At 43.0% G+C, this 24,922-nt stretch overlaps 2 protein-coding genes across 5 annotated transcripts in view; one reads left to right on the forward strand and one right to left on the reverse strand.

Annotated features, from left to right (window-relative positions):
* Nucleotides 1-180: 180 nt before the first annotated feature.
* UPF1 (UPF1 RNA helicase and ATPase) lies at nucleotides 181-23,675 on the reverse strand. Of its 2 annotated transcripts, none has more exons than XM_087769546.1 (24): nucleotides 23,442-23,675; nucleotides 16,862-17,004; nucleotides 16,336-16,425; nucleotides 15,607-15,774; nucleotides 14,515-14,695; nucleotides 13,777-13,938; nucleotides 13,032-13,116; nucleotides 12,755-12,853; nucleotides 12,456-12,564; nucleotides 11,447-11,606; nucleotides 11,202-11,320; nucleotides 10,759-10,923; nucleotides 10,418-10,532; nucleotides 10,079-10,222; nucleotides 9,444-9,657; nucleotides 9,108-9,225; nucleotides 7,353-7,509; nucleotides 6,199-6,341; nucleotides 5,316-5,490; nucleotides 4,510-4,591; nucleotides 3,825-3,986; nucleotides 3,284-3,501; nucleotides 2,682-2,804; nucleotides 181-2,570 (listed from the first exon to the last, which is right to left on the reverse strand). In XM_087769546.1, exons 1-23 carry the CDS (start codon nucleotides 23,664-23,666, stop codon nucleotides 2,685-2,687), a joined length of 3,354 nt encoding a protein of 1,117 aa, XP_087625672.1. In that variant the 5' UTR covers nucleotides 23,667-23,675; the 3' UTR covers nucleotides 181-2,570; nucleotides 2,682-2,684. The 2 variants fall into 2 exon arrangements, with proteins under 2 accessions (XP_087625672.1, XP_087625671.1); XM_087769545.1 differs by having other exon boundaries at nucleotides 12,456-12,573.
* A 226-nt stretch (nucleotides 23,676-23,901) lies between these two features.
* COMP (cartilage oligomeric matrix protein) overlaps nucleotides 23,902-24,922 on the forward strand; it is a 37,615-nt gene continuing 36,594 nt past the window's right edge. For 2 of the 3 annotated variants that reach the window (XM_087769552.1, XM_087769550.1), the window contains exon 1: nucleotides 24,267-24,356. The gene's annotated coding sequence lies outside the window, so the exon portion shown is untranslated. Of the gene's footprint in view, nucleotides 24,033-24,266; nucleotides 24,357-24,922 lie in introns of those variants that run through there. The other variant, XM_087769553.1, reaches the window with a different exon arrangement.

Consider the following 24,922-nt stretch of genomic DNA (forward strand, 5'->3'; position numbering starts at 1 on the left):
GGGGGTAGGGCATTTAACAGAGTTTCCACAGTTCATTTGCTTACCCATGTACGCTATGCACACACCCCACTTTTGTACTAGTCTGTGTTTAAAAAAAAGTAATAAACTTGGAAGTTTATACAATCAGACTAAGTTTTAATGAATGTTGCATGGTTTCATCATTGAAAGTTAGGGGCCACCTTGAATGCAAGAGCTGTTTATTAATATGTTACTGATGACAAACAGGTTTAAAACAAACTGAGACAAAATCAAAAAAGAGTAACACCGTGCTAGCACTGATGTCTGGATTTATAAAACTCAGTAACTGCTACAAAGGAAAAAACCAGCACAAAGCAGAGGCAAGCATTCCCATCGGTGAAAGAAAGGGGGTGAGGGCAGAGGAGGGGGTTACATTACTCAATGGATTGCATTGCACAGAGGGTTACAGCTTAAACCTATCAGAAAAGTCTATACCACTATGCAGCCTACAGAAGGAAAAAAATTAAAAAGCCCTTCGGCAACGTTAATAAATAAAACAGTCCATCTTACAAGGAAGGAAGGTGGCCCGTGTCTCCATTCTTTCACATTTTAGAAGTCTAAACTCTGGAGGCTTTTTATGAGAAAAGAATGGTTTTCATTTCTGGAAAGTTTCTTTTGCAGTTCTTGAACTATGTTCTCTGCAGGACTGAAAGAAAATTTTGAACACCTGTTCCATGTTTATGTGCACGCTACTCACGGTTTGTGGGCATGCTACACCAGGTCTGCACTGGGGGAGAGACACTGGAAAAACTACAGCAAGTACAGGTTATGAAAGCGGGTCAACGATTACAGAAAGGACAGTAATGAAAGGGCTTCCCCCCCAGTTACAAAAAGTGGGTTTTACGTCATTTAAGTACATTCATATGAGAGGTATTTTGAGTTCCCCCCCAAAAAAAAGACTAGAAACACTTGGAGCCCTTTGAGTATAAAGCTAACGTAATTCAAACTTTAAAAACACCGAGGTTAGTGAATCACGCTCTACTGTTCTTTGCCAATTAGGAGGTAGAGGTTAGTCTAATTTAGGGATCTGATAAAAATGGGTCTGTAGGAATTTTAAATTCTCTGCGCTGTTTCTAAAAAGGTTTAGACAGAAATAAAATGCTCCCAGTGTTCCCATATGACTTAAGACATGGGTACAACTTAGAAATTGCATGGCTTCTCTTATGTGCTGTTTTCAGTTTTGACTTCCAGCTATTTCTCAAGCCAGCATTGATGGCACAGCCGTGTCCACTACCTGAAAAATAGGCTCCGGGTTTGGTTTTCAACACCTGAATCTTTCAGCTATCTGCATTAATCACCGAAGAAGCCACACAAAAGCCTAACCCATTATCTCTAATTATACCCAGCTATCAGAGGCCACCTTCCAACAACTGCCTGCTTTGTCCATTTTTCCAACCTGCTTCAGTAACATTGTAGAGTCTTTACTTCAAAACCAATATAATCCCCAGTTTCCACTACTTCTTCCCCAGATCTGAGGGAGCGAGTAAAGCAGGCCTGTTAGCATCTTTTCCTCCAGGGCCGAAGGGCACAGGAACCCATCCCCTTTCAAGCGCAAAGTTCATCTTACAGAAAGGCTTGTTTTTCACAGAGTAGAGTCCAGACAGTAGCCAATTAAAGCATACAGAAAACACTTTGAAACCCTCCTCCTGCTCGAGCGCGCAGGCTCCTTTCACTCTAACTGCTATCCAATGTAGGAAGAAGAGGCTGATTGCTGCAACTTTTAATCACACTGAAAGTTCTCAAGGTTGGTGCTCTAATTTAGTTTGGTTTTAAACTTTTTGTAAGCTTCTCAGAACAAGGATCTCCCAGGTCCACCACTAAGAATTCAGAGACAAACTTCTAAAAATTCAGTGCTCCTTTGAAAGAATCTCTTTAAAACCACCTTGTCACGAAAGACCCGTTCAGAATGTGGGCGACACGATGACACTAGGATTTCAGAGCCAGTGTTGGACAACAAAACCTGCATCTCAGAGTTGAGCATCAGCTATGTTCCGCTGGATTTCTGCTTGGCTGGCTGTCACTTAGTCAGGAACTCTCTCTCTCTCTCAAGATACTCTGCTTCTAAAATGTAAACAGTTACTGCTAAAATATAGTACCCCTTTAAAACGAGAACAACTCTGAGATGAGGGTTTTCCTCTCCCCATCTGCTCTGAAAAGTAATGCCCTGCTCGCAAAGAGAAGTATGGAATGAAGTGAAACCTGCTTAAGGCCCTTCTCTCGAGCTTGGTTGACTGGGGGAGCAGGGACTCGGCTGACCACTCATTTCAGGGTGAGTTGCCTTCCCCGTGAGGCGCCAGCCAGTCCTTCGGTGCTCTCTCTCCTCTCCGGTCAGTCTCCTTGTCTCAGTGAGCTAGCAGTGGGCTCTCTCGCGCGCGCTCCTTTCTCTCTCTCTCCTCTCCGTTGGTTGGTTTCTTTCTCCTGTTGCTCTCACACAGTGGTGCTTCAGTTTTAGCAGTGGAAAACAGGTATCCATTTTATTTTATTTTTTTTATTACCCAGAATAAAATGCTGATGAACTAAGCTCCACACAAGCTTAGCTCTTCTTCCTCAACCTGAAAGCAAAACAACAGTCCCGTTAGGAATGTCGCTCTTAAGACAGACACTGTGCTCATGAACTTAAATCAGGGAGTAAGAAGCAGAGGAGTGAACCTCGGGTGCCTTACACTCTAATACTGTGACAGTCCCGTCACTCCGCCATGTTGATATGCACGTTCACCCTGGTAAGTAGAGTCCTGTGACAGCGCCACGTCAATCTGAGATTTAAACTCATCACCAAGGTAACTGTCCTGAAAATGAAAGTGTGTGTTAAGCCTCTAACTCATTACCAAGCTCAAGTGCTCCCTTACAAAGCAGAATACCAGGCAGCCAAGGTTAATGATGAAGTCTGAGAGGTTTTGTTTTGTTGGGGATTTTTTTTTTCATTTGGTTGGTGTTTTGGTTTTTTTTTTTTTTTTTTTTAAATCTACTCTTTTTGCTGCAGGATTTCCACAGATACTAAGGTTTTTGCAATAGCTGGCTGTTGAACAGGCAAGCAGGTCAAAGTTAAGGCTCGAGCTAAAGTCTATACATGCAGCATTTCGCTTTTATGCCCGAGTGTACTTATAAAGTCCACCAAGTGGAGGCGTATGAAATGCTGTGGCCGAGTCATTGAAAATGGTTTTAGTTCCCATTTTCCTCAGTACTAGGGAACAAGGATGCACATGCGCACAGATCACTGACATAAAACCCAGGAAAAAGAGCAGACTGTACATCAAATCCTGCTTACCTGTGATAATTCTGGTTGGGAGAGCCCAGGCTGACTCATCTGTGATGGCTGACTCATGGAGATATAGCCCTGAGTCAGTGGACCCTGGGAGAAAGGCTGGGACACCACATCTTGGCTCGCTTGACTATTTGGAAGGTTTGACTGACTAGTTCCAGGAATTCCAAAACGATTTTTCTGGCGCCCACCACGACCAGTCTTTCCTTTTGGCGCCCCACGTCCTGGAAAAGCATTTATTCCAACCAACAGTGAGAAGTCTTACACATGCAAACATGTGAGAATTAACTGTTTTGATAAAGACTCGATCGCTCGCAAGAGGCAATGTTTTTATGGACTCAAAAGGCAGAACCACCAGTGTAGACACAGCGAAGGGACGCTCGCTGGAGGCTGCTGTGCTGCTGTTTGTACTCCATACCACTCAGATTTGTTACTGAAGCACATCGTTATCTACTCTCACCAGCACTGCTGCCAGAGTAGCAAAACCCATTCTCCAACTTCAGACCTAAAATGTGGCTTTTGTACCATTTCACCCTTGCCCCTGTACCTGCGGCTGGTCCGTTCGCCTGGCCAAAGTATCCCGGTGGTGGCATCGGTGGCATCACAAGGTTGAAAGGGATAGGAATGTTCATAGCAGTGACGTGGCTGGGGCCAGCACTAATCATCCCGATCTGGTCGTGGGTCTGGAAGTACATGTTGGATGGGCGCCCTGGGGAGGGGAGGAAAAGCCACAATGATTTCCAGCATCCTGAATATTTAAAAATCAATTCACATTCCTGCTTTTAACAGTAATGGGAAGACTTGTGAGCAGGATAAATCAGAACCAGAAATTGAAAGGACAAGCCTACCGTATCTCTGGTTCGCCATTTATTCCACACTTGAAAATTTCAGAGACTCATCTAACGTATGTTCACCCTACACAATTACTCTTCCTACAGCACCATCTAAGACTCCCAAAATGCTTACACCACCCCACCCCCCTTCCCCCTCATTTTTTACTTTCTCTGCAGATATCCAGTTAGACTGTAGGGGCTTCTACATACAGAGAGCAAAAAATTCAGGCACACCATGAACGTTTTCAGTTCTTAAATTCCCTATTTCTCTGTAGTGGCTCTTCAAACTTGTAAAAGAAACTTAAAAGTTTGAAGTCTGTAAGATACCATACCCCAAGGACTAGTTGGGGGAAAACCAAATAAATCTATAAAGGTGTTAATTTTGATAGCTTCCTTTACCTTGACTGCTCCGGTCATAGACAGATCCTGGAATAATAGCCTCACGTGCATCGTACATGGCAGTAGTCATGAACCGGGCACCCTGGAAGCATTATAGGAGTTAGACAAAGCCTTTGCATAGAAAACTCTGCACTGCAACTTCAGTGTAAGTTATTTTGGGTAAAAAACCCAGTTAAACTCCACAGGTAATGCATAATCTACAAGTGCTGAGGAAACTAACTGGCTCTGATACACGGAAAACATCCAACTATCATTTCAACTACATCATGCTAGCAAGAAAAAAAAAAAAAGATCCTACAGGCAGCCTATCTCAAACTGTGAAACCCCTGATGAATTTTCAGTCTATTTTGAGGTTCTGATGAGGTTCCCTTGCTCTATTCCTACCATTGTCCTGTGACAGCTGATAAGCCCCCCCCCCCAGTGACTACTTATATTAAAGGATAAGTATAAAACTTGCAGGTTGAGGATGAAGTACAATGCTATTAAGTACACACGCCTAACGAGCTTGCCATTTCTACAGAAAAGTTACTTTATGTTTCATTCACCTCAGAAGTTACCCCCTCATAAAATTTTGCAGTAAATAGCAATAAAAAAAAAGCACCAAAAAGGCTTTTCCACTCAACTTAGAAACAGCTGAAGCAGCACCTTACTGGGGTCACACTGCATTAACTAGGGATCAGAAATGGAAAGTGATGGGTGTGTGAGGCTATGTGGGTGACTGCTTATTCCATCCATTTATAATTGATCAATCAACCCCCAGTTGCTCCATGGCACAAACATCTGAGAGACAGGAAAGGTCAGCTTACTGGGTTGATGGTATTGACAAGTTTCCGGGGCTTGCTGAACTGCATAAGGCTTTCCCGGAGGTTATTCAGTGGTCCCTCCACCAGAACCTTCTGCTCCTTGTAGTAATTCAGCAGGTGATTCCAAAGGGGTTGTTTAGACAGCGCTTTTGGGTTCCCAACAATAATTACTCCATACCTGTACAACAGCAGACAAACAGGAAAACTAAAATTAACTAACTAAAACCAAAGCCATGTTACATATTAACATCAGAACAGCCTCAAAGTCAATCTCCTTTGCAGTAAATTCAGGCACCTAACAAAAGCCCAGGACAGTAGGCGTAGGAGACCCTGACTCAATTGTTTTGTTTACAGCAGATGATTTCTGTAGTATGACAAAACACTTAAAAGGAGATTGCTGCAGCCAGTTTCTCAATAATCGCAAGCTTCCTTTTGCAGGCTTGCCAAACATGTCAGTGTGCTCAGCCAACCACACTGTTTTGGTTTAAAGCTTGCAGAAACCAAGGAAGCCAACCAACATGGTATTGACTCCACATTACCCTTCTCAGTAATCAAATCCATTTTAAGAGACGCAAAATGGTAAAGAAAATGGTTGCTGGAAGGGATAAAGCAGCAGATGAAAGGAAGAGTTCTGTCCTGCAGACAAAGGGGAACGACATGGTGGCTTCTGCAAACTGCTGATGCCAAACAGTAACACTGATTAGGTGGAGAGCGCTCTTGTAAGTTGTAGGGAATGTTGAAATCACTCAAGGCTCCTTTAAACCGGGTGGGGAATGGGCCTGCTACCCACAACACACAGACCTTCTGTTAGTCGGACTGTATCGATGCTTTAGCAGAGCGAATCAGGTCTCTAGAATAGATAAAAATTTGCCCAATATTACTTCACCTTGCTCTTGTAAGAGCTACATTAAGACGCCTGGGGTCATTCAGAAACCCTATTCCTTGGTGTTCGTTGGCCCTCACACAAGAAAGGATAATAAAGTCCTTCTCTCGTCCCTGGAAGGCATCCACACTTGCAATTTCCACTTCCTGAAACAGAGGAAAACACGTAAATCACGGAAGCACAGCGCAAAACAGTTATGCTACCAACAGGCATTACAAAATGCGTTGGCCATGCACTAGCAGTTCCCATCATTTGACAAAAATGTTATTTTTGTAATGACGAATGATTTAATAGTTCCACTGGTCACTAAATAGTTTCCCTAAAGGAGAACACACAGTCTCAGTTTAGGACAGATTACTTTTATGTTCACTGCTTTATGGTTCTCACATTTCCCCAAAACTGGCATTTGCACTATGGAAAGCATCCCTTTTCTAGGTATGTTGCCAAAAAGACTTCTGGCTGTTCCAAAACCTCGTAGTGAGACAGCTCCAAATTAGCACTGCTGCTCCCAGCTACCAAGAAACCTGAATCAGAGGGACAGATCATTCCTGGCAGAAGTAAAAGTATTTCCACCAAGCTTTCCTTCAGTGAAAACACTGACCAAGTTCTCAATATTGCAAAACAGACTACATTAAACATACAACCGCCTTGTTTGTAGCAACAAATTTTAATGTTTGGTAGAGGAGTTCCACGGATGGCCGGGAATAGTCCCAAGCAAATAAATAGTATGACCATCAGAATTTATGGAGCTTGGTTTCCTGCATGTCTCTTGGCTTGATGCTTTTATCTAAGACACAAGCTGAGTGAAGCTTTTCCACAGCTGAGGCACTAATGACCTCTCCCTTCTGTGCCTCAATGAGTCCTCAGAGGACGGACTCACTGAAGCCTTCCTGTCAACAGAGACCTTAACAGGGCTTTCTCCTTCATCTGGCCAACTGCTCCCCTGACGCTTACTGGCATTTGCTACCTCCTAAACTCTCCTCCCTGGTCTATTTTAACTGCAATTAAATAAAGCACTCTAAAATTACTAAAGAATAAACACAGACTGACGCCTAAGAAGCCAGGCTAAAACCGAAAATAATGTGAAGTTTCACAATATCTGACTTTTCTAGCTTCTCTGCATCCCAGGTGTTCTCGTTTGTGCAATGACTCCGTACCTGGTAGAGCTTTGTATGCAAGGAACCACTGAATTGCATGTACTGCACCAGATAGGATCGTTGACCTTCGTAAGGAGTAATAATGCCAATCTGATCTGGTTTGGCACCAGCTTTCAATAGCTTTGTAGTTATCTTCTCCACATTGGCAGCTTCCGTCCTAGAAAGAGAGAGCTGTTTATCTAAGGAGAATCAAGGCATTAGGCCTAACTTTTTGCAAGGCAATGGGTCTAAAAAACTTGAACATATATGCTGCGCTAGCCTTTTGTCAGAAAGTCTACTTCAAGAAAGAGATCAATTTTACGCTGCATAGCTCAAGCACTCTAATAAATTTGGCTTAAGCTGTGCAGGAACGTTCACCACTATCCCCTCTTGACTTTGGCCACGCATAGATATTCTCAGCCAGAGGAACACGGGCAAAAGCCAACACCTCAAAAAAAGGTCTCAGAATGACACAGAAATTTCTCCTTAATATACACCTCCACCTTCTCAGAACTACACGACTGCACTTCCTGGAATAGCCAAATTAATGGTGGCCATCATTCTGAAATGGAACTTCTTAGCAGAGTTAAATGTACACATGTACTTTGAGTGAGATAATTAAAAATGTTCCAGCCTGCTGTGCAAACAGATCCTTCAGTTGCTTTATCTTAAAGTTTTAAATATAGAATGTTTTTAATGCCAATCTCCCTGTCAGCCAACTATTGTGCCATTTGTTTGTGCGCAATCTGGCTTGCCGCATTCGGCAGTCTTGCACATGCTGTTCATGAAACAGACCAACATTAAAAATATCACAGCAGATATTTTTCATAAGTTGGTCTGGTTTCCCTTCCAGGCACATGAACAAATGCATATGACCAAGAGGAGCAAAACGTTTCAAGCTCACTCTTTGAAAAAGAAAATGAAATTCCCATCCCTTTCGCACCCCTGCCAAAATCTAAAACTTAGGACTCTGCTTTAGGAGCTACTGGAATTTTGGCTTCAAAATGGGACTTGATCAGCACTTCCTGCTGCAACTGCAGTCAGTTTACTTGCTGGCCCAAATTCATCCCACATACTAGGCACTTAAATTGTCCCATGCTCCTTACGCTACCAGTGAAGGAAAGCATGCACCTCCACAGAACAATTCAAACCCACTTAAGACCTGAACTGCTCCCACCGGAGATGCCTTTTTCTCTTCGTTTACTGTAAAGGAAGCCTGGGGCAAATCAACTCCAAAATGCGGCTCGGCCTGCGCTATCCTTGAGGGCAACTTTTATTAAAAAAAGCACACAAGCAATTTCAATCATAGCTGTTAATAGGAAACAGCATTTTATTAATTTAGAAGAGTACTGCAGAACATAAGAATCAATAGCACTGAAGTACTGTATCCCAGCGCACAATCCATTTGAGGTCTGTGGGTTGGCTCATTTGAAGTACAGATACCACCTTCACAGAAGCAGAAAGTAACTCTTTTTCGAAAACACAAGCCTTTATTTAGCTGTTATGCCTTTATTCACATCGCAAGGCAAGCGATGGCGAATACAGAATGCTATGAATTTTGTTGCAGAGATTCCGAAGGATAGAGAAACGCTTAGCTATTTGGTTTGCGGCAGGAACCGTATATTGCACTTTCCCTTGACTCCATTACCTGTGACTGTCTCCAAGGGATGTCACAGGATTATTAACAGATTCACTTAATCTCCCTTACATTTGAGATACTTAAAAATACTTCATCCCAGTGTAAGTTTATATATCTCAGTGTTGAATTTGGCTTACCTGTTCAAGTAAGAAGTGCCCGAGCTGGCAATTTCTTCCTGTCCTTGTGTAACATAGAAAAACATTGGCTTATCTGGCTGTGGCCACTGGAAATCAAACCCCTTTTTCACACGGTCGGCTGAAAAGCACAAAAACAGTAAGTAAAAAAAGTCAGCACTGCTTTACTAGCAAGAACGCTCATTTTCATATCAAAGCACCTTAAAGACTCAAAACTGTAAGTGCCATGGCAATTCTCTTTTTAAGCCAATGTATTAAAAAACTCATTTAGATTAAAGAATCCTTCCTTTGATCCTTAATGAATGAAAAGTAATTTGCAGAAGTACTATTCTTGCTTACCTGCAGTAACACCATTCTGGAGCGAACCCTCATAGAAGATATTGGATGGAAAAGCACTGAGTGCGGGATGCATGCGATACTGCACTTGCAGGCGGATCGGACGAATCCCCAGCACCACAAGCCTCTCAAAGAGAGACTGAGATAGGCCAGCCTTTGCAGCTTTTTTACACATCACAACAGGACCAAGCTGGCAGTGGTCACCTACAAGAATAAGCTGTGGAAAAGAAAGTTTGATCTCAGTTGGTATTTTCTGAAACTTGCCCAACAGCTAGAAACCACAGCAATATCCTACTGTGAAACACATTTGGAACTAATCAGTCTGATTTGTAATAAGCTTCAGATCTAAGGCTTATAAACCTTTAGTGTCAACTAGCTGTTCAGCTGATCATTTTCAAATAAAATCTTATTCAGTCTCCAGATTGCTCCAACAAGACCAACATGTTCTAGGCAAAGATTATGCCATGGAAACAGAAAGCTAACAGGACTAACACAAAATAAAGTCATTTAGATCTATATTATGGAATTGTCTTCCATGAAAGGAAAGGATTTTTGTGCCTACACTGTGAACGTTACTGCTTGATGCTACTTCCTCTATTTATAAACTGTTTTCTTTAATGAAATCCAATGGTTCCTACCTGCTTTGCTCCCAGGACAACTGGCACCATGCACTCTGGCTCAGTAGCCTGCGTGCTTTCATCGATCAGAATGGAGCGGAACTGCATTTTTGCAAGTCTTGGATCACCAGCTCCCACACACGTGCAACAGATCACATCTGCATTCTGAGACAGAAACACAACTGAAATTAATCAAGTAGGATATCAATGGACAATATTTCTACATGGAAGAGTATTCAATACCATTCCAGGAATCCCCCCCGAAGTTAAATTGTACTCTGATCTCCACCAGCAAGTTGCAACTATGCCTCAAGTGGCAGAAAGCAGTTATTTAAGCTGCTAGAACTGATGGAACCTCACCATAAGTAATTCACGCTCTGCTGTTCGTTTCAGTGCACGGTAACGTTTCTCATCAGCAGATGACAGTTCTCCGGTTTCATCTTTAAGCTGCTGCAGTTTCTGAAGCTCTGGCATGCTGCAAAAAAAGGAATTTTGCTTTACAGCCTAATTAACAACGTGGCAGGATTACAGTGGAACTCATTTGTAAAAGTAAATATGGTACGTATACAAACAAAAAAGTTACCACATCAAGCAAATACATGTTGTCATCATTACACAGTTCATCAGTTGTGTCCATCACAACACTTAAGTCGTGGGTTTGGGTTTTTTTTGTTCCCCTGCCCCCCTCAACCATTTCTTACCTATCCATGTTTCTGATCTGGTTATGCAATGCCAAGAAGGACACAGGAGAGTCAATTGCCTCACGACTTTTAGCACACAGACGAACCACTTTCAGTCCAGTTTGATGGATCTTCTCAGTCAACTGATCTACAGCTATATTACTTGGAGCACAGACTAACACAGGCCTTGAAAAAAAAAAATTAAGCAAAAAGTAAGTCTCAATGAGCTGTAAGCTTTTTTCCGCTAGACTTGTAATAAAATCATGTGTTAGGACACACATCCCCTAAAAATCTGCTGGGGAAGAATATTTTCTGAAATAAGCACAAGTCTTCCCAGAAAAATATACTTCTAGAAAAGCTCTAGTTCAATGATACAAGTTATTTTAATTTTTAAAATCAAGTTGATTCTTCGACTATTAATAAAGTAACCTCATACATAAATATCTAGAGAGAATAGTTCTTACCCATTGCCCTGTCTAGCCAGATGATAGACGATTGTGGCTGATGTCACTGTTTTTCCAGTACCAGGGGGACCCTGAATAAGGCTCAGAGGACGCTGCAGGACAGTCTTCACAGCATAAACCTATAAAAAAAAAAATTTTTATTGCTATTTAGCATTCAATGGGCAGGAAGTTAGAAAGTTGTTCAACCTCTATTCATAAATCCTTTATCATATTCTTCGCGTGTAGTAAAAAGGAGATGAGGTTACCTGAGAATGGTTGAGATCAGGAAGTCCTTGTGCTGTAAAGCGCTTTGGCAACTGGCATTTAATAATTACATCTTCTACCTCATGACCTAATAGTTTGTGATAGATGTACCCAGACACTGAAGTCTCATCCACAGCAAATGTTTTTAAAGCACTCTGCATTCTGAGATGAGGGAAGGACAGAAAAAAAAAAAATCAGTGTGACCTCAAATACAACTATGCACAAGTGTCCTAACACAAGGGTTAATCAGGCATCAGGCACAAATTAAAATATACCTGGGGAAAAGAGAACAACGTAGAACACTTACTAACAGAGTTAAGAGACAAAAACTAAGACTCTGCGAACACAGATCTTGTTTTTCCCCATGTGAGTACTACAAAGTATTATAACCAGAAAAATCTGTAGAGAAACACCAGCCTTTGACAGAATCTGCAATAGTAATTTTAGGTGCAGGATCTGAAGAAGATTTATACTCAGTACATCTCTCTTTCAGGACAACAAACAAACTCCTGTCTTACAAAATGCAGTACAGACTTGTCTGAAGCCTACTGACCCCGCAGCCAATTCAAATGCCTTAAAATTTCAACTAGTTAACGCAATTCGAAGTTTAGGAAGCTAAAATCAGAAAGCACTTCATGACAGAGCAGTGTTCAGGAAGCTGAACTACAGAACAGTTTTTCTTCTTACATACCAAGTATTACTAAACGTAAGGTAAATTTCCCCTCCTGATATATTTGCAACAAACCTTAAGCATGCCTCCAAAATGAGAAAAATTGACAGTTTGATGGCATTTAGATTAATTCCATTTCTAGTAAAAGTTAGGCCTGTTGCTCTTATGAACCAGATATCATGTGTTCAGACTTGATGCATTGGGCATACTCAGATTTCTGATCGCTAGCGTCACAAACCAATACAACTTTTGTCATTCAAGAATTCCCACTGAAGGTAAAGGAAAATATACACACCAACTGCACCCATTATCTGCCAAGTTTTGAAATGCTTTCTCAATACCTGTCAAACGAAGTAGACTTCCACACAAAATCCACTTGGAAGTTATGAGTAACTTCCACAGGCGCTCCAACGCTGCTCCTCAGCTCAATGGCTATCTCATCACCATAATCTGTAGAACCTCGTTAAGTAGTAATCTATAGCAAAAATTTGAATTTTATTTTTCCCAATTTTGATTTTTTTAGCAGATCCCCATGACAAATTAAAATGATCTCAAAATTATTTATACGCATTTACTGATTTCTCAGAGAGATTTCAACCTTCAATTAAGCCTTCCTGAAGGCTCACTAAGTAAAGGATACTATCAGGAACTTTGATAACATGACCAATTCCCTTCCACAAAGGGGCCAGGTCTCCTTTATACCTCAAGCAGATCTCATCTCCTTGCATAAGACGCATATCTACAAAGGAAGGAAAAAATGCTCGCAGAATATTCACCGATGAACAACCATCCCCCAACACAAAAAACTTACAGCACTATCTTATATCCCAGGCCAGATCAACACAGGTCTTTAAACACCGATGTTATTCACCAGGCATAAAAACCCCAGACAACACACACAATCAAGCTGTCATTACCTGAATCAGTCTTTGGCAAAGTGAAATAAGCAATTCGTTTCTTGTTCAAGCCCAGGTCCCATCTGACCGTGATGTTATCTTGGGTCTAATGGTAAAGAAAAGGCATCCATTATGTTCTTAAAGAGCTGTTTGCCAACTACCACAGTCCTCAGCGTCCTATGCTTCAAAATAGTAGAGAAGTACAAAACTTGCTGTTCCAGTGTCACAGTATAGACAAATATCTGTATTTATTCTTATGGACTGAGTTCACACCATCTGCAGAAGATAATTCTGGTCTACAAAAGCATTACTTAATGAGAAACAGTCCTCATCACCATCTGCATTATTCTCTCCCCTCACCTTTAGAACATCCACTAAGTGCTTCCATTACCTCATAAAATTCAAGTTTGACTGGAAACTCTGACTAAGGTAACTTCAGGTTATGAGGACAACACAAGAGAAGGTGGCCAAGTTGCCACAGTTCTATGATATAATATGGTACTCGGAAAGATAAACTTTGAACACAGAAAAGAGGGAAGTTCAAGTGTTTCAAGCTCTTTTTTAAAACCTCAGTTTGAGGATTTTTCTTTCCTCTCCCTTTTATCATACATCACCATTACTACTGTAATTACCGTGACGTAATAGTACCGTAACAGACATTTATTTCACTTGAGCCTTCCTTCTATGCTGTTACCAGTGACCATGTGTTTGATACCAGAGAACTGGTCAGAAGCCCTCTCAGACAGACGTATTTCAAGCACGTTACCTGAGACTCCTTGAGTTTCTTGTCATAATCTGCCTCAAGCTTGACTAGAGGACCAAATATATTTTGGTATTGATAAGCATCTTCATATCTAAGCAGGACATGCTGTGGTTCTTCATCAACACCAGGCTTTTCTAAGTCCTCAAGGGTTGCAGATGGATTTTCCTAGAATTTAAAGCACAAATGTTGTGTTTCAAAGTTTTAAGTACAAACAAGTGACAAGCTCTCACTGTGCAACAGGACTGATAGTACTGCGGAAGTTATATCAAGGTATAATAACCTGTTAAAACTACCCCAAGACATTATATGTCATGCTCGCTCACATCCAATCAGGTTTGTTATGCGTTAAAGGACGTACAGAAAAACCTCTCAAAAAGCAGTAACTGAATACCCAGCGTGGACTAACAGCTCCCTACTCAGCAAGTCAGCACGTAAAGCAGAAACAAGCGGCAGACTTGATAGGGGGAAGGAAAGTTGTTTTTTTAGATTGCCTGACAGTGCAACTCAAAACAGAGCTGAAGAACCTAAGGGGGAAACCTTCCTACTTTGATAAATGATGTCCTGAATCCTTTGATCAATTCCCAGTTGCATCGCTTGTCAAATCTGCAAGATTTAAACCTCATGTGATTTAAATATGTTCCCTGCCTTATATAGTTGCTAAAACAATCTTGTCCCTCCTTCATAAAAACACAAAATTAGCACTTGGTAAAGTACAACCAGTATTTGAAAAGCAGCACATACCTTCCAAAGTTCTTCCAGTTTGTTAATCTGTTGAGCTGTAATCTGACGTGCTCTCAACTGTTCCTGTTCAGATGGAATCTTTACCAGCCATGAAAGGAAACAGCGATCTTGGATAAGAGGCTGCCACTGTGAACTGTCCCAATTAATATCCTTTAAACTGCTCTGGCTGGCACATGGCTGCCTGCACAACCAAAATATTGAAAAAATTATTAAATTAGACAAGTGTAAGAAAAAGTCTATCGTGTGAAGTGTACTAATAGGTTTATCATGCTCTTAGAACAACTCAAGTATCTCACTTAAAAGGGAAAAACAAAACCACCTCAGCCTGCTGGGCCAATTCATTTTTTAGTTCCTGTATTTGCTATTTCAACCCCAGGAAGGCTAGGTATCGTAAGCAGTATTTCTTTGGTGTTTCCAGAACTGAAAATTTCAGCATCTAAAATATTAAATGACACTCACCTTTGAAAGTGGTTACAGTCCATTAGATTACGCACACATATATATCAGAAAACACTCAGGATTACTTCCCATCTGTTGTTTAAACAAATAGGAAAACTCATTCTGTAGAAACACACCTTCTACTGTCAAATACGTGGTAAGTGACAGCGTTTAATAAAAATATATACAATTATAAAATCGTGATTTCTGACAGAACTTCATCAGAGAACAATTTCCAATTTACTGTCGTCTTCAAATGATTCTACAAGCTGACAGAAAAACATACTGTGTAATAGACTCACTACTGCAGTAGGGCTCCAGAGTAACTTCCTTAACTGATGCGTTATTCTTCCACATCTGAAAATCACAGTTTAACAAAGGGGAAAAACACCTTTCTTCCATTAAGTACCACTTCATTTGGAGAAATACTTTTCTATAGACCTAAGGCATTTACCTAGCATAACAGAATGTTTCTTTATTGCATTATCTACTTCTTTACAATTCAAAAAGTCTATATGATCATTTAAAGGAAAAACAGTGGCAAATCAGAGTATAAAATAGATTTTGGAACAAAATGAAAGCAAGCATTGCCCTTTACAAATAAGGCTATGCAATAGACTCGACACAAACATGCCAACAAAGGCATTCTCTCACCTGCACAGCAAAACCACCACAGAGTCTGCCTTAGCTGGAATAAAGCCAAGGAGAAACACATTACGACATCCGCAGTTATAACATTCCAAGACAGTCTCTCCTAGAGGTCCATCTTTATGGAGAGTCACCTCTTTGCACTTCGCTCTCACAAGATGATTAACAATGTGGCTGAAACCAGAGAGGACATACATTTGTATGACGTTAATAGGAAAATCAGATTTAGTCCTAACTTAATATATCAGCTCACTTATTAAAAGACACAAATAAAATCTATTTATGCTGTGGCAGACATCGGTAAGATCTTGCTCTTTTCATCCAAGCAAAGATACTGCTAACACACTTTGAATGGTTTCTGAGTGCGTGAACGCTTTAAGGTAGATGAGCGCGAAAGAATAGGAAACATGTAAAAAATTCTTTTTATGTTACTGGTAATTGAAAGAAGCCTCCCGAAGCTCCACAGGTAAAGAGCATCAGTTCTACTGTGCTGTGCAGGAACACAGGATGGGGGAAGAAGCAGCAAGCTCACTTCACAAAAGTGATTCAAGTTTTGCTGAGATCAAGGTCTAAGCGGGCAACAGTGGAAAAGCCAAAGAGGAGGTTGGAGGCTCACATTTAAGTCACTAGACTTCGATGATCACCAAAATGTAAGTCACAGACATCATACCACTTCAAAACAAACATGCTCTAAACCAAGATTGTCATTATTATTTCCATCATTTGACTGTTTACCTGCCAGATGTATTTCCGCGCCCATTACAGAACCACTTTTTGCTGGTGTTACAGTAAACCACACAAGCAGGGTCATGGATACCACAGTAACTGGAATTAAAAATGAAAAAAACAGGAAGTGATTGGGTATTTGCTTATAAGAAAATTCAAATACAAGATTTAAACAACCTAGTAGTGCACAAAAATAAGGGGAAGTGAAAGTTAGGGAACACGAGTGTTGGTGAAAGTATCAAACACAAGCTAAACTTCTGTTTGGAGTCACAAGTATTTGAACTCTTCCCACCATTACCACCCCTCGGCTGGCTGAGCCTTCTATTCCTCGAGGAAGATCAAAGACCTACTGGCCATGGCAGCTCTAAGCGTACACAAGAGCTCACCAGAGGGCACCATCTTCCTACCAGTACGTGGCTGTCTCCAAGGAAGCTGCTCTCAAATTCTAAAAATCCTCTAAGCATACACCTTTCACTCACACAAAGTGCTCCTGCCCTCTGGAAATAATAAGCCTGGGGCAAAGGTTAGGCCTTACCTGCAAGCATGCACAGGAAGATCCTTTGTGTAATAGGTATCTTCTTCATCTTCTTCAAAATTCAATTCTGCCAGAAGCTGGCTGGTTTTAGCCACGTTATCATCCACAGCTCCATTCTGTAGAATGCCATCAGGTCCATTAACCTGAAATACAAGCTCAGTGATTAAGTTATACAATCAAAACAGACTCCAAAACATAAAGCCAAGGACAGTAACCCCTACTCCTCAAAGCAAAAAGTTGTGTTTGATTTAAAAAAACCCAAAAGGAAAGAAAAATACTGGGAAGAGCTGAAACACATAGCAGTTTTATATATATTTTATATATATATTTTATATATATATATATATATTCCGACTTCATTAGCTCCTATTTTACAGGATTATTTAAAATCCAACTGAATAGAAAAAAGTCAACAAAAGGAGACTGCTTTCCTGCAGATTACATTTTTCCATACAGTCTTACACAACACACAAAATTCCATTTAAACAATTCCAGCAGTATCAAACATTGTTTTTTCATCCCTCATTCTACTCCAGGAATCTACCTGAAAACAGGATCTTTACTGTATAGGACTTTCCCCACCTATTTCTGCTGTTCTCTATTCACCAAATCAGAAGCACAACTTCATGACACTTGGACAATAGAGACCAGGTAATCAACAAACCTGTTCTCATATGAACCTAATTAAAAATAACGTATGAATAGTGCAAGAAAGAAAAGAAACTGGTTTTCAGCAGAGTGGCTAACTCTCCGGGCAGTACCACTTGTTCAAGATATACTAACCATATTACGTACTGAATCAAACAAATATACTTGCAAAATACATCAGGTATGACAGGCACTGTTGTGGTACTTTCATTTTATTTCAGCTACAACACGATTTCGTTTAAAAAACAAGGCCTCTCCAAGTTATCCAAGAGAACTGCAAAAGTCCATCAAAACTAGTAACGCAGCTCAAGTTTTCAGAGCAACACACTTCAGAGATTGTGTGCTAACGCAGCACATACAAACCAGGTGTGCTCTCTTTCCACTGAGGATACACTGCCAGAACCATGAAGTTCTGCAACATTTGGTGCTGTGTCAGCAACTTTTACACACCAAGTGTTTCTCACGTTAAAAATAACTCCTTTTTGGCAATACTGAGTCCAGTGCGTTTACCACCAGGAAGGAGCATCAAGAAACATGAATGTCACAAATTAGATTTCAGCATGGCTAGAGCAGCCATTGCCCCTTGGGCCTCACAGGTGTTCTGGTTTAATTCCACAGCTGCATCCCTACAGACTAACAGCCATGGGGAGCTTCAGCACCTCAACACGGTGCTGTCAAGAAGTCCCAGGATGTCTAGATCCCCACACACCCCAGAGCTTTGTTCACTCAATCACTTGATTCTTTGACTTGTTTAGCCAAGATCTCACTAAAACCTGAGAAGAGATAAGCATACCATAATCCACGTTAATGTGGAGTGGAAAAAGGTGAGGAAGGGACCACCACAGTGACTGCAATGATGAGCACAATATTAACAAAACATTTGAGATGAGTGCTGTGAGGCAGTTTCCCTATCACAGCAAAATCATCAGATGTATTAACCCCCCCCAACTGTTTTTAAAGGTATTGGGTTAGACAAGATGAGATTTATTTCTGAAAATTTTAACTAGCTAATAAATGGGAGCATAAGAGTCACTCGAGGCCTTTGTCTATCAATATAGTATTTTAGTAACTCTTTTGCACTTAGACATTTAATGCAATTTATCTGGTATCTGTAACTTAATTCTCTGACAAGAGATGAGAAAGCTGTCCACAGTGGGAAGAATGTTAAACCTTTATTAAAAGAAATTTGATTAAAATAGTTGCTGTAGCATTTTAAAGCTCTAACTCATAAGCAAATCAAAACAAGCTTACTTCTCCGAAAGTCTCATTTAGATTCCATGCCAGCTAGTTTCAGTATTGCACATTAAATTTTAACAGCCAATTGCAAACATTAAATTTAAAAATAAGTCTAAGCCACTTCACATTTCCCCTTAGCAGGAAGGTACTGGACTCAATGACACAAGCTTTGTTTCATTATCTTCAAATGAAATGAGGTGCATTTGCAAAACACCACCTAAGTGGTATGGCTTTTTATTGATGTTACCTCCAAGTACCGGCTTTTAATAGAAAGAATCAGCCAAGAGAAACTGTCGGCATAGAATGTGCAGAAGTAGTAGAGGGAAAAAGGAAAAAACCAAAAGAAACTGCAGCAGCATGCAACAGCCCATTAGTATGATGAACCCAAATCCGATCAGCTCACTGTGTAATAGCATCTCCACAGATGTTTGAAGATAAATATCCATTTTAGATAGATAGCGCCACTTTACAAAATATGAAGATAACTTATTAACTGACCATGGAACAGGTGGAGTTCCAAAGCCTTAAGTTAATCTGAACTTCTTAGAAGCACGAATACCAGGCACTCACAGGTGCCCTTCTAGCAGTCTATTCCAAGGAGCCATAATACATTAGCACACACATCAGCTGACAAGTTTAATCAATTTTTTTTGGGTGCTCATAAAAAATTGGATTGCTGAAGCGTAATAAAATTCTAAACTTTTTTTTTAAGGCAGAAAACCAAGAAACTACAGCAACTGCAAGCTACTTGGACTTCTGCACCAGGTGACCGCGTTAGTTACACCCCGGGGAGCTGCTGCCCTTTCAGAGAGTGAGGCAGGAATGATGTCACCTGTTACTATGAAAATCCAGCAGCGAGTACTAGGCCTTGGCAGGCGCACAATGAGGAAGTGACTCAACTATTGTTCTAAAACCTACTGTGATGTTAGCCTATGTGCATATTATTAAAAATCTGGCACCATCAACTGTTGTATAAGGGGGGGGCCTCCTCTATTTTAAACACGTTGACTGAAACTTCTGGCACAGCAAGTTTAGCAGCTACAGCAATCTGAACACTGAGGTGCTCCGAAACTATCACCAAGGTACTGCGGTCCCTCCCTCGCTCCTTTTCTGGCCTCTAAAATACTCGTCAAGAGACAACAGTAAAGGGCCGGGGAACTGAGCTACAGAATAGTAAATCAGATGACGTAATTTAAGTAGTGGCTGCTGCTGACCATGTGAGTCCCCAAATCAGCGGTAACAGAATATTACCATCTCAATTTCTCACGGTGCTTCCAGCTAACACACCCCACCCACATCAGCAGCTGATCCACCGGTGAATGCAGCTATATCCACTTAATGTAGTTCTACTTTAAAGTGGTACATTTCAAGCTGTAACAAGAAAAATAATTGCAGTTAAGTAGGTATTTTGCTAGAAGAGTACTCTTGTTACAAGACTGCAGTCCAATCAGTTGTGGCAATGCACTTCAACCCTGCACAACAACCGCAGGACACCCAGTCACACTGTCCTGATTCAGGTCATTTCCCCCTCGCACTTTAGGAAAAAACCCACACTTCTGGACTTGCATGGATAAGCCAACTATTTGTCGTTTGTAGATTCTTTACATTAAAGCTATAGACTATTTACTGTACCTTATTATAATCTCTTATATTTATTTGTTCTCCCTTTCACAATAAGGAAGGGGATATGGCCGAGAACATTCACCCCCACAACACCTCCAAAGCAGCGTGGAGTAAGCCATATTTCCAGACGGGGACCTGAGCAACAAGGAGTAAGTCATTTTGCTAAGATACAAAGTCTTTGGTAGAACTGGAAATGAAATCCAGCCCCCATAGCCCAGACCGAACACCTAATAGCTGACCCAGCCTCCTTCAGCCTCGCACTCAAACCGCTTAGGTAACACGCTGACACCCTGCGCCTTGTCCATCAGGCTCCCTGAGCACGTGACTGCTTCCTAGCATCGTAACAAAGTCCTTGCCTGGAAGAGTGAAGAAATAAAGCAGAAATCAGAATTTATCTTAAAATATTTAGAAAAAAAAAAATCTATTTCCATGTTTGATTGTAATTATAGGTAAACAATGGAAATATAGTTTTCTGAAAGCAGTAGACATTGCTTCTGCACTAACCTCTGTCTTGTCAATTGGACACTAATCAATTGTAACAACCACCTCTTTAACTAACAGTTAAATATACCTTGGGAAATTTAAGCTCTCAGAGTGGCTAAATCAATCATATATTCTCTTAAGAAATCAGGTGCTCTGTATCACTCAACTAATCTTTTTAAACACTAGGACACTGAAAATATATCAGAATATGAAGCAACAGAGTAAAAGTATATACCTCCAGTGTTTATCAGCTCCAAATGAAAATTATTTATTCAGGTAGCCTTAATTATAATCACAGTGCCAGTATTTAATTAAGCAAAATGTACGTGATCAATTTTTGGGCCTTAGAAGTTCCTATTTAGTATGCCTCCTGCCAAAAGACATAACAAGTTTAAATTATTTGTTGAAGGCAGCAAAATTTTCCCCAGAATCTTTAAAAACACGTAATTTCTGATCTTATCACTCATGAGACCATTGAAACGTACAAGTCTAAACAGATCCAGGGACCTGGGTTTTGCTGTACTTCAGCGCAGGAGGACACTATACTTACCACACTTCTGAGAGTTCCTGTTGCAATAGGTCCAGTCCCTCTCCCCACCCTCCCAAAAACCTACATTTCTGGAGTCAAAACCCCCGCAAGAGTTTGCGGAAACATCATAAACGCACTCAGTTTAAAAAAAAAAAAAACAAAACAACAAAACCTTCCTTCTTGCCAGGACAGTTATAGACATAGTAGTACCTGAATGTGCTCTCCAGATACTTTTTTTTTTCTTTTTACTTCAAAGGCTTTTCAAACATGTTTAGACAAAAAAAAAAAAGACAAATTAATGCTCTCCTCTGGTCTTTTAGCTTATGAGGCTTATTTTGGGGCGGTTTTTCTTCTTCTGGCCACCTATTCTCTACTGTGAGTTCTGGAACAATCACCACCTATTAGAGCTTTAAAAACTAAGATTTTATTAAAACCGTCTTTTTTAATTGATTAGTGTATAGCCTGACGGTACACAGACGCGATTTTACTACTACTATAAATAATTCTGATATCTCAGTGCCCAAACTGGATAAAGTCCACCAAACCCAAAATTCAAAAGCTGTAAGTAAACAGAACAACCACCAAACAGCCCACAGGGTCACATCTCTAATTCTGTCTTACAAACACACTAACCTGGAGCAAGTCACCGCACAGCAGCTACGCCCAGGCCGCACGCTGAGCACTTTCAAGCACAAGAACGCCATTCAATTTGTCCTGGGATAAACCCGATACGGCTCGGATGGGGAATACCACCTTCAGTCTTGCACCGCACACCTGTAGATTCTCAGTGCCTGGACATGCCAGCCTGTTTGCAGTTTGCTTACTTCTGTTTCCACAGCTCTATCACTTACAGACCCTGACGCATCAGGTTTTGCAAGTAAAAGGAAAAATCAAGCCCACTCAAGCTATGTTTGGTTCAGGCTTAAAAACTTATCTAAAGCATTTCAACTCCTCTTCAAACTCATCCTTTAAAACACAGATAATTTGCAAGCATTTAATTGTTAATAATGGGACTACACGAGTATTTATCTAGATATAATGAAACTTAGCAGAATATTCCACAATCTTTAAATGAAGAAAAGTTTGACTTTTTAAAAAAACATGGAAGAGTCCTTCAGGGTTTTGGGGCTTTTTTTTTTGTTACTACAGACACAGTCAAGCTGCAGCACAGTGACAGGTAGTATCTTAATTTGCAAGAATACTTCACTTGTGAGCATATAACCCCAGTTCCCTCTTTTGTTTTTGTGAATTGTTAAATAAATACAATTTAATTGCCATTTACGTACTAACCATCGACAGACTATATTAGATAACAAAAAAAATCACCTGTTTTTAAGTTATGAGGAACCAGATCTCTGAACTTAAGTCTCAGGCCATATTGACTGTCACTCCCATACAAATCCAAAACAAACCAGCCTAGCAACCGTGCAGCAGAAAAGGGGGCAAAGAAGTAAGGATAAAAATAATAACAACAAAAAATCCGAAGCATATTTTGCTTTTAGCCACAGGAAGAAAGAAATCAAAGGAAGCAATGCTGAATTTCCCCAGCACTAAACTTTTGATAGCTTAATACGACCTATAGTCATATTTGCTTTAAAGAGGAAAAGAACCTGAAACGACATCCAGAAGCATTTCTGATTTCTTACTTCAACATCGCACCCAAAAGTGACACAACCGTCACTATACAACCGCCGAGTCCGCCGGCTTTACCAGCGGACAACCGGCTGCAAGTTCTCCCCCCAGCGCGCTCTCCCTTATTCCCAGGGCAGAAGCGAAGCGCCGGGCTGCCAGGCCCTCCCTCCGCCGCCGGCCAGGGCCCGCCGGACCGCCGGCAGCGGGCGGCCCCGCTCCGGAGCCGGCAGCCTCCTCTCCGCGGGGCAGGCGAGCAGCCACACGCGGCTTCCACTTCCCCGTCCGGCGCTGCCAACCCCGCAGCCCGCCCAGGGCTTCCCCTCGCCGGCCCCACGGCCGGGCCCGCCCGCCCCTTCCGGACCCCCCCCACCGGAGACGCCCTGACCCCCCCCCCCCCCGAGCGCACCCCGCCTCCGGCCCCGGACTCACCTGTGCTTCGATCGGTCCCGGCGGCCCCTGCCCCGCTCCGGGGGGGCCTTGGCCCTGTCCCGGCCCCGCCTGCCCGGGCCCGGGCGGGGTTTGGGTCTGACTGGGAAGAGTGAAGTCGGTGAACTCGAACTCGGAGCCCTGCGTGTCGGCGCCGAGCAGCTCGGCCTCCTCGGTGTCCAGGAAGGTGAGGGTCTGCGAGCTGGGGCCGTACGCCTCCACGCTCATGGCGGCGGCGGCGAGGAGAAGCGGCGCTTCCCCCGCCCCCCCCCCCCGCCCGAGCCGGCCGGGCCTCACCTCAGGGAGCCCGGGCGCCGCGCTTACGCGAGCGGCAGGATCCGCCGCGCGCACCAGGCCGCGCGCGCGAGCCGGCCACCAACCGAAGCCGCCGCCGCCCCGCTCGGGCGGTCCCAGGCGGCCGGAGCCAACGGCGGAGGGAGGCGGCCGAGGCGGCGGGCGGGCGCCGCCGGAGAAGCGAACCCCGGGGGTGCTGGGAGCGGAACCCTCCGGCCGCTGCTGCTGCTGCCGCCGCCGCGCGCCAGGCCAGGAGCGGTGACGCGGAGCGCACGGAGGACGACGACGCCAGCACGCCCCGTACGCGTGGGAGGGGTGACGTAGCACGCACACACCTGGGGAGGGCAGGCGAGGGGGCGGAGCTCCGGCGGAAGGCGCGAAGGGGCTCGCGCCGCGCCGCGCGGGGGAGGTGCCGCGAGCCACCTGGCGGGCGCGGGGGGGGGGGGGCAGGGGGGGGCGCTGTCAGGGCGCTCCCCCCGCCACCTCGGGGAGGGGCGGAGCCTGCCTCTGACTGACTGCGCTGCCAGCCAATGGGTCCTCGAGATGAGGAGGAAGGGCGGGCTGCGGAGGCGGTGGCGGGCTGCGGAGGCGGTTCGGCCCCGAGGCGGCGGCTGGGCCCCGCAGGTGGCGAAGGGCCCTGGGGCGGTTGGAGGGAGGAGAGGGGCTGTGGTGGTTGTCGACGCTTGTGGAGGCGATGGAGGGGACTGTGGTGGTGGGCTCCGGTGGGCTGGGGGGCTGCGGCCTCTGTGGTGGTGGTGGGAGCCCTGTGGTGGGAGCCCTGTGGCGGTACCAGGTTCGTGTGAGGGGAGGCTTGGTGGCAATTGCCCCTGTGCAGGCAACGTGGGGCCCTTTATCCCCTTGTGCCCGTTGTGAGCCTGGAGCCTGCAACCGCTGGTGCTGTGGCCTGCCTGCCTCGCGTTCCCGTTTGAAACGAGCGTGTAGGGTCTCTGCTAACAGAGACATAGGCTGGGTAAGGGAGTTATGCAGGGGCTTTAAGTGTTTTGAGGCAGACGTGGTAATTAAGAAGGATGTGGTATTATAGTAATACCTGCTCTAGCTGTAATACCTATTATACCTGTAATACCTAATATAACAGTGTGATGGTCAGAAAGCTGAGCTGCTCTGAGGGGAGGGTAGTGGAGGTGGCCACGGAGATTCTCCGAGGTCAGGGAAGGTGAATGACTGGGCTG

The sequence above is a fragment of the Nipponia nippon genome, unplaced genomic scaffold, assembly GCF_047370975.1.
Source record: "Nipponia nippon isolate SJK-2023a ecotype South Korea unplaced genomic scaffold, ASM4737097v1 scaffold_31, whole genome shotgun sequence".
NCBI classification, from domain to species: domain Eukaryota; kingdom Metazoa; phylum Chordata; class Aves; order Pelecaniformes; family Threskiornithidae; genus Nipponia; species Nipponia nippon.